Genomic DNA, 10,242 nt, shown 5'->3' with positions numbered 1-10,242 from the left:
TTGCGTTGATTGCCTTGTTGCCAGATAGCTGAAGTTGTATTCACTGACAGTATGAAATTTACCTAACGGTTGAATTTAGCGGTTGTAGGGTCACGGGGTCACTCGTCCACTCGCAAAGGCTTTCGGGAGTAAAACAGCTATTCAAAATGGCGGAGTGGCAATGCAAGTGCGAGTATTCGCCGGACACAGTCAATTATCGCCCATAACTGGCAGATTTGATAGAATTCTGTAACCAGAGTAAAGATTTGAAAGTTTGAAGGTATTTCCGACCGGTCGATGTAATTTTTTTTTTAGGTAGATGCTTTATTTCGTTTGTTTCGGGCCACCGGTCGATTTTTCCGTGACATACCTTGTATTCTTATACAGTACCGAGGTTCGGCCTTCGGCCTCACAGTGTCAGTCACTTCCCATCCGACGACGATCTACGAAACGTTCCGTACGCCTGTGGCTAAGCATGCTTCTGGCCGAATGACCCTTGTCAAGCCCCGTATTCACCGTCCGGCACGATTACATGCGCATTAGATATGCGTGGTGGTGTATCAGCCAGACCGCCGCTTCATTTCGTATAATTAATGGAAGAAACTTAGACCAATGTATCAAAAATTTGGATTCACTTCTCTGTGTCCCAGTTTGTCTATCTGTGTCTGTCGGTGAGTCTGTGTATATATAAAATTTGTATCAATATATAGCTTGCACTACTCTTTAAATCGACATTCACGAAAAGATTTATTATACAGTACAAAACATTACATATACTGTATGACTTGAGTATACTTTGCATAATATAACATACATCAGATACATTCTATAATATATTGCATAATATGTTGCATTATATCAGTCATAACTGAATGCCATATATCGCATGCTGAAAAAAGGCCATTTCTTTCATTTGAAGTTTAACAGTGTAAAAAAATAGTTTGGAAGCAAGGTCAAGTCGGGTTTCTAACCTAACGGAAGTCTAGAAAGACACGTCACGTCCCTCTGTAAATGTATGTGGTGATCACTATGGCCTTGACTGGATTGTCTTGTTTTCATGCTGTGATCATATCGGGTCTCCGATTTGGCTTGGCTGTGCGTCGAGAGGAGATCACGCGGGAGAAATCTCGCAGTTTCCTGGCGTCACATTTATTTCAGGAGTAAGGTTACAAAGGAGATAATCAACACGCAGCTCAATGACTGGCCGAGACGCGTTCCACTGCTTATGGTTTCTGTGAAGAAAATGACAGAATATTACAACTTGGCATTGATGTGTCACTGACTGAATTGATAAACAGGATAAATATAGGCTATCTTTGTAAAGGGGTTACACACGTTAAGGTTGTTACGCCACAAATTTATTTAACCTTTTATCTCGTTTAGATTACTTGTCAGGGATTGCATAGGGCAGTCAATATATGAACAAGAGGGAGCACTAAAGCAGTGCACAAACGCGAAACTTTATTTCTTATTCTAGCGCACCCACTCAACCAAAAAGAACGCGACAGAGTCCACACCCCCTCCCCTTTAGAACGAGGAAATCCTTTTGTCTTATTCATTTTAGTCTTAATGTAACTTTCCACAGTTGGACAAAGAAGGAAAAAATGAAACTCAATGTTCCCGCATCATCTTTAACCAGATATGAACTGAATATGCTCACGTGTTTTACAACAGGTTCATTAATAGTAGTACGCTTCACAGAACAATGAGATATATGTTATCACTATATGTACCAGGTTTTTTCAACTTCGCACAGTACTCTCAGAGTTTAGTCACTAATTACAAAACTTTATCGAATATGCAAATGAGCTGTTAATCAACTTGACAGTGCTCAATGCTTTTTGGGACAATTAGATATCCATCAGATCAACATTTATAGCACATTTTATTTAATTTAATGCTGTAATTTTAGAGTAATGTCACTAATTACAAAGTTCATTAAATATGCAAATAAACCCTAGATTAACTTGACACTGTTCAATGATTCATAGCACAATTAAATATTTATCAAATCAATATCTGTAGCACGTTTCACAAAATTTTGGTGCCGAAATTTCAGAGTTATATACCTAATTACAAAGTTTATTAAATATGCAAATTAACCCTTAATTAACTTTACACTACTAAATGCTTTACAATACAGTTAGATATCAGTCGGATCAGTATCTGCAGCAGATTTCATCACATTTGGTGAAGTTATATCGGAGTTATATGACTAATTACAAACCTTCATAAAATATGCAAATGAGCTATTTATTAACTTGACACTGCCTAATGCTTCTCAGTATAATTAGATATATATCAGATCAATATTTGTTGCAAGTATCATCAAGTTTGGTGCAGGAATTTCAGAGTTATCTCACTAATAACAAAAGTTTATTAAATATGCAAATGAGAAGATAATTGACATGACACTCACAGTATCATCATAATGTTCTGAGATTGTCATCTGTGAAAAGTTTCATGAAATTTTGTGCTGTATTTCTTGATATATGTCTACACTGTCATTACCATCTCCATAGGGAAACCATTGTACGGAAAAAACGATATTGCATAACTTCATTATTATGCAAGCCACACTAACCAAAATCTAATCAGTTCTTGCAAGTGGCATATGGTACCTGTCTATCAAATCTGACTTGAATCCGTTCAGGCGTTTTTGAGTTATCGTGTAAACAGACAGACACACACACACACACACACACACACACGGACAGACAGACAGACATCGCTATGACATTAGCCCACGTGTTTACACACGTGAGCTAAAAATAAAAGGTTGGAAAGGAGGGTTTTTGGGATGCCAAGTATACGGCAACCAAGGTTTATGACATCAAACAAACTTTCAATCACAGTTATCAACAACTTTTGAAAAGTGCTAATGCTCGGAAAATTTGCGAATACTTACTTCTCGTCGGTTGGGCTTGGTTCTGTTGAACGGTTGTGGGCCTCTGAACGTCGGTAGCCATGTTGTCCTTGGAGGTCATTGCCACGTTAGTGCCACGGTCGGTTCCCGACTCTGGCTGGCTGCTCGAAGTTGTGCTCTCTGATGGCTCGGTCAGCTCAGCCGACTTCACATCCATCCAGTATTCACTGAAACTCCTCGCAAGAGTTGCACTGATCGACAAGACAAATTAAATATTTGATTCGTGTGAGTAAACGAGGTGACTAAAAAACCTAGTGTCAAAATAAAAAAGAAAGGGAAGGACGTGGGGAACGTCTATGCAGATCTCTTGGTCGTCGGGGAACCTTACTCGCTTGGCTTAGCTCGAGGTACACGGGAACTTAAGCTGGGAAATACTGGGGAAACTTATGTACTCACACGGAGACGAAGATATGCGGTGGTTGGCAACTTTACTGCTAAGGGAGAGACACCAGGATGCCCCTAACTAAACTAAACTATAAACTAAGTCAAAAACTAAAACTACTCTAACTACGGGGTTATACCCAGATCTGCACGCCAGCGTAGTGCCTCCCGGAATTCCTGTATTTTTTCATTTTTTTAATGACTTTTTATACACTTTTTTTTAATAAATTAGCTGGTAGTTGAGAAATGTCTTGAATTCCGATCATAGGCTACTGGGTGTGTGAACGTGTAATACCCGGCTATCAAATCTTCATACTGGTATCTTTGTGCCGCATATGTGTCGACATGTTTTTGTTCTATTATTTTGGAGATAAAGGAGGGGAATGTGAGGAATTTTTCTCACGTTCAAGGTTGCGGGCATTGGAAATGAGGGAAACATGAGAATAGCTTCATACCAGCACAAGGAAATGATAGAGATATGACACTAGTTTCAGTTGACGGTATGTAACTATATGATTGAACGATTAACACTACTTGTGACAGACTGTAGTACAATGATTTTACCAAGAATGTGAGGAACTTCAGAGACGATATGACACTATCGCACGGTGGATAATCTGCTATCGATGAATTCGTTTGACATTACAACTCAAAAAAATCACACACTACAAAACACTTAGCACACACACACACACACTATATATATATATATATATATATATATATATATATGTGTTTGTGTGTGTGTGTGTGTGTGTGTGTGTGTGTGTGTGCCTGTCTGTCTGTCTGTCTGTCTGTGTCTGTCTGTGTGCGGTGCGCGTAGGGCGTCGTGCTATATGCTTTCGTAACATTTTAAACCTGTCCTCACTGACACCTCTCTATTAAGGACAGATTTATCAAATAACCAAAAATTACACTTTGCATAGAATTTTACCTGTCTATGAAGAAGGACACACTTTTTGCATTCCTGAAGGTGTCCTTAATAGACAGGTTTCACTGTACATTAGTTTTGTCGAAGTTGTCTTTGTTTTGGATTTTTATTTGTATACAGTCATTGCATTGCTTTTGGAACTTTTTGAACTAAGCGAAATTCCATCTATTGTGAAACGGTATTGTAAGGTACTTTGACTTGTGGGCGGGTGTTTATTTCCAGTATAGTGCCTAAATACAAAAATCAATATTTGATAAGATAATGAATAAACACTCTCTCTCTCTCTCTCTCTCTCTCTCTCTCTCTCTCTCTCCTCTCTCTCTCCTCTCTCTCCTCTCTCTCTCTCCTCCTCCTCCTTCTCTCTCTCTCTCTCTCTCTCTCTTCTCTCTCTCTCCCCCCTCTGCCAAATTTACAGAATAAACAGAATTACAAAGCTCGCTTCAATATTGATACTCACACAAATTCAATATTGCCGACACCAGTCTGTGGGGCAGTCCAGGTGAATGTAGATCCGGAACTTTTTTGATTGGTGTTGGAGTGTGTGACGCTGTCGCTGTTGGAGCTACATGTCTTCAGCTTGGTATTGGATGGGCGGTTAGAAAAGACTCCGATAGGCGTTGTCTGACCTGGTTGGCGAGCTTGCAGTAACATTCCTCTGAAAGAGCTCCCTGTTATTGTTACTGTAGATAAAGAAATTAGGATCATTCTGTATATAAGTTACGGTACAACGTTCTATAATATACTTTAATATTTGTGAACATATATCTTACATATTTGGGTTATATATGCATGCATACACTCATACACACATACACATACAATATACATTCAGACATGTATACATATACACATAGTGCGTGCGTACATACATACATACATACATACATACATACATACATACATACATACATACATACATACATACATACATACATACATACATACATACATACATACATACATACATACAATGATTGCTTGTAAACTTGTCACGTATGAGGGAGTCTCTCACTACCTAGTACACACATCAAAGGTGAACATTTCCTTTCCTTTTTCATATCATCGATGTTGATGTCGATTTCTGGGTCAATTGAAAATTGAACTGAGATACTTATCATATAGATTGACCATGAGATGTTCGTAGGCTCAGAGCGATTATGGGCAAGCCTGTTAAAAATACAGTATTTTGCATTTTGGTGCCTCATATAAAGCGCCGCAAACGGCTGTTCAATGTATATCCACTCAGTGCAATAGTGAACAAGAAACAGCAGGAAATCATATATTGTAGTTTCGTTCTTTAACGTTGAACTCTAATGTTGGAATAGAAAAAGATTCTCAAGACACGTAGACATCAGGGCTTAGTAGATTTCGACAACGGGTGGGTGTGGCATTCAGCACTATCGCTATCTTTGACACACATATTATATCTGTTCCAACACACTGAGGTGACATTTGTATGGTACTACGTTTTTTGAATGGTATTTGAAATGAAACACTTCCCGAACAAGAAAAAAGTTATTAAGAATTAAAAATATTAAGAAATGTTATGATTATTTTTTTGCAGGGCCTTTGTTATTTGAGGTAGAGGACTAGTTCATTTAGGCTAAAGAACTTTGTTTGTGTCATTTAAAACTAATCGATGATGATCATGTGCTCCAAATAATTATTATTTTTCTTTCTGTTTATAAGCAATCGATCGCGATTATGAAAATGAAGTGAAAACATAATCCAGTGGTTCCTAAGAGTGATACCCTATGACGTTGCCAATTCTTTGAAGAGGGGCAGGACGCATGGGAACAATCGTTCACTTTTACAAGCCATGTGCGTTGGTGTACTACCTCTATGATATGGCTGACTGTGCCAGTACCCTGGTAAAGAATTGGCGATGTGCCGGCCCAGAGTCAACGGAAACATCGACGGGTTTCATAAGACCGGCTTGATTCACGTGACGCTGTCTGGCCACTACTCTCATCGAAATATCTGCCGGTCTGAAGAGCCACTAATAGCCTGGACACCCTTTCAAACAAAATGGAAAGGATGGAAGGGACTTGCAGGATACAGAAGGCGCGGCAGAGGTCGGCGTTCTTCACGTGAGAAAACGGTACACCAAAAGTTACACAGAAACTACGGAGAGATTCTGGACAACAAAACAGTGACCCTTAAACAGTTAAAGACATAGTCAATAAAAATTATTTTCCTTCGGCTGCCGTAGCGGACCGTTGTAAGCTTATGCATGAAGTTTATCTGCGTGTCCGTTGCCGGCGTTTATGTCCTCAAAGACCTTAGACGTCGGGAACGCACAAAACAATGCAGGGACGTGAATGTATTACTTTTTAACTATAGTTATGAATTGTCGGCTGACTTGACGTTGACGACACAGTTGTCCAGCTACGCCAAAAGGTGGAGGGTCCATACAGCAGTGTGTTCTTAGTCAAGGACCTTTTGAGTTCACCTTAACGATCACTGGTTTTCACTGATAGAATGTCGGTGTGCGCTTACTCACCTGTGATAGTTTGCCCTGGACTATACGTTGTTGACGACGCTGTCACCGTGAAGGGGTTTGTACTGCTGCTTTGTGGCGACACTCCTGTGTGACCGGGCCTCATCGACGTGCAAGCTGTATTTGGGGCGCCTGAGCCGTACCCGGCGACTTGGTATACATGCCAAGTCAAAATTAATAGATAAGCGAAAAGCTGTTGGCACGGAATCATTTCGATGTGAAATTGTGCGTTCCTCTCGAATCCGGGAGCCAAATAGATAGTGTTTACATAAAACCCAGGTATGGCCAACGATGCTGCCAACGCCCGTTCCGTGAAAACACTCTCGATCAGTTACGTAAGAGGTGTTATGTACCTTGCTCTGTCGCGCATGTGTTGTGTCTGAGCAGAGTACCGCCTTCCCCAATGTACACACCAAGGATAAAGAACAAATGGTGACAATGCCGAATCATCAACGCGGAGACAGGCGCACCGTCACCGACCGATTGTTCTATGCTTGTTTAAATAGCAGCATCTGCAGATATTTGGGCGTTCGATATTTTGACTGGTCACGCCTGCAAATTCCTCCAGACGGCTGTTTTCACAAACTTAATATGACCCCAGAAATGCGGCCCTTTCCAAAACATCATAACTTAACGTTTGGGGAGTCCGCATTTGCGCAACTAAGGAGGTCTCATACCGGTGCCTATTGATTTCCACTTGATTTGGTCTACAGCTGCAGGGACGTGTTTTGGCCTCAAATTCTTCTGTTTTATTTGTCATATCAAATGTTGGGTTCTTCTGTCTGAAAAAAATATGTTGAATCTAATCTTCACACTTCCGTTATTCAGTGATTGACCAAAATCATGAGGTTGCTGTCGATGAAAAAACGAATAGGACCTGGTGCCAAGTTAAAATGACGTAAGAATTGGACGGCTGAAGGGAAGATATCATCTTGATTTGCAAAAGTGCGTCTGACAAGTGATCCCCAAAGTCCATGCAAGTGACTCTTGAAACTGGGAAACCCGAGAGCGGTGAGTAAAGCCATACAGAATCTGAAAACAAATCCCTGGGACAGCCATGGAAATGATGGTAAATATACAACTTTAAGAATAAGAAAGATCCAATTATTTTGGTAAAGCAATACTTTCGATAGGGCTATGGACGTCAGTGAATAGAGTTGCGCTTAATGAAAATGAGGTCCGGAGAAAAAGACTCTCAATGTAGTGATTTCTAAAAATACTCGATGTCATATGCATATCATTTGTAAAGGAGACGTATGGAAACGCTATTTTCAAATAAATTTGCATCCTGCACCGAGTATGAAAAGAGACATTCACAATTAATATATTTTCAATTATTTTTATTTCATTCATAAAATGCAATTTGTTGTTCCATTCTGCAAACCATGACGAAATGACCAATGAAACCACAGTCTCTCTACAAATCGAAAGGACTAACTAACTTATCAAAAAACATGTCATGCCCGTTCTTATCGTTGACAAACTGAATATCTGAATAGAATTCACATGCCAGAAATATAACACCGCATATTGTACACGATTTCTTGGGATCGCCAGGCATTGTCTTTTAATATTCGCTAAGGGGGAGAAGAAAAAAATAATGTGCTTGTTTTCTCAAATAGCCTGAGAAATTTTGAAAAAAATTAAAAACATCGTGGCCGCTCTCCCTTTAAAAACCACGATTGAAGTTTGAGGCAATAGGGAGTCACATCACATGTGGTCAACTACATGAGGTCGATCGACGCTGTGACTGCACTACAACGGTATCAGGCGATATATAATGGCGTGATCACATGCCTTTCCCGCCGTGACAAGCTGGTTATCAGTCACACTGACAGTAATTTGTCATAAAACGAGGTGAAAGTTTCAGTGAACGTGATACTGCGTCCTGCCCTAATATTACTGAAAACAACAATTAAACCGCAAGTCTGGTTACCCGATAGCCTTCAACATAATTGGATATGGTTACAATGTATCGGTGACACCAATTATTGCGCATTTATTTGTTATATTATTTTACTGTTATACACAACCCAAAGGATGTTGTGTAAAGGCTTATTCCACCAGTTTTCATCACGTACGTATATACACAGACACGTCATACCACTGTAGTGAAGTCATACACATGACGTCAATACTATCGGTGTTCCGACCGTAGACCTTCGGGTTCCACGAAGACAAGAAAACCAACGATACTAGAATGGAGCAGCTTATAACGAAGCCGCTGTTCAGTTTTGTTGCAAGACGAAAATAATTAGGGAGCCTTCAGTAATTACAGGTGGGATGGGCCGGGGGAATCGGGGAGAGGGTAACCTTTTAGAGAACTGTCCAAGGGGGAGGGTAAGTTTTATAAACCAATCTTGGGGGGACCACTTTAAAAGGGACATTATCGCTATCTTTTGACCCTTTTTTCACCAATATTGTTGCAAACGAGCAGTTGCTGATGTTGTTGGAACCTAAAACCCCTGACCCGAGGTTTTACTCTACAGCGTAGACAAGATAGGATGGAAGTTGTCTATGGTCGACTATTTTTTAGACATCTTTCAATAGATCGAACGACATCAGCAACTGATCGTTTGCAACAATATTGGTGAAAAAAAGGTCAAAAGATAGCGATAATGTCCCTTCAACAGAAGCTGATTTTACGGCCATACCTTCGATTGTCCATGTGATATTTTCTCAATAGGAAATCACCGACGAGATGCATTGATTCTTTTAAATACATAATTATCGACAAGCTTCACAAGCAAAAAAGATGCGGTGGTATCCCACATGTATATGAAACACCGTGATCAGTTACAACTGTGAAAGACAAGAGACAAAAACATATGGGGACAGGTAGAAAAGTGTATATCACTTATCAAACGTCTATAAATGCACAGATATTGCTAGTTGTATGTTTTATATTGGAAAAAAATTGTTCACAGTTCTCTCATTGACTACCATGTATATTGAATCACCGGAGGGACTGTGATAGAATCAACATTTCAGTGAAATTCCAAATTCCAATTTCTTGCACACATATCCACTTGTAACCTCCCTAGTCTAATCAAGTACACTAATATCAATAATCACGAGTACATAAATACATGGATTTACCTTGTTTTGTATTCGAACAAAATTATTCTTGGTTTCCTCATAGATCGCCATGTATAGTGTTTCGGTGAAATTCCAAAATCAAATTTCTTACACACATCCACTTGTAACCACCCTAGTCTAATCAAGTACATTAACATCAATAATCAAGAGAACATAGATACACAGATTTACAAAGTTTTGTATCGGAAAAAATATTCATAGTTTCCTCATAGATCACCATGTATAGTGAATAAAAATTTCGAAAAAATTCCAAAATCCGATTTCTTGTAAACACATTCACGTTTTACTTCCTAATCTAAGCAAAGTACATTTACATATATAATCAAACATATATAAAATTAATATACACATATAGCTTGTTTTCCGCGAAAAATTTTCATTAGTTTGCCTTGATAGACTCCCATATATTATGATTTTACATTTTTG

The 10,242-nt window shown here is 39.3% G+C and overlaps 1 protein-coding gene across 1 annotated transcript; it reads right to left on the bottom strand.

The window, feature by feature from the left end:
* Positions 1-717: 717 nt before the first annotated feature.
* On the bottom strand, positions 718-6,953 carry LOC139131391 (putative defense protein 3). Its single transcript, XM_070697417.1, has 4 exons — positions 6,721-6,953; positions 4,675-4,897; positions 2,888-3,096; positions 718-1,211 (listed from the first exon to the last, which is right to left on the bottom strand). Exons 1-4 carry the CDS (start codon positions 6,926-6,928, stop codon positions 1,129-1,131), a joined length of 723 nt encoding a protein of 240 aa, XP_070553518.1. The 5' UTR covers positions 6,929-6,953; the 3' UTR covers positions 718-1,128.
* Positions 6,954-10,242: the final 3,289 nt, after the last annotated feature.

The sequence above is a fragment of the Ptychodera flava genome, chromosome 4 (genome assembly GCF_041260155.1).
Source record: "Ptychodera flava strain L36383 chromosome 4, AS_Pfla_20210202, whole genome shotgun sequence".
NCBI lineage: Eukaryota > Metazoa > Hemichordata > Enteropneusta > Ptychoderidae > Ptychodera > Ptychodera flava.
Note: the sequence above shows the minus strand (reverse complement) of the source record. Positions and strands in the feature narration are given on the sequence as shown.

What these genes read in the sequence shown, in the direction of transcription:
- LOC139131391 (XM_070697417.1), bottom strand. Translation starts at nt 6,928, where the DNA reads ATGATTCCGTGCCAACAGCTTTTCGCTTATCTATTAATTTTGACTTGG. An exon ending in TCCAGGGCAAACTATCACAG is followed by an intron (nt 4,898 to 6,720) that starts GTGAGTAAGCGC and finishes CTTTATCTACAG; the next exon opens with TAACAATAACAGGGAGCTCT. An exon ending in CCAAGCCCAACCGACGAGAA is followed by an intron (nt 1,212 to 2,887) that starts GTAAGTATTCGC and finishes TTTTCTTCACAG; the next exon opens with AAACCATAAGCAGTGGAACG.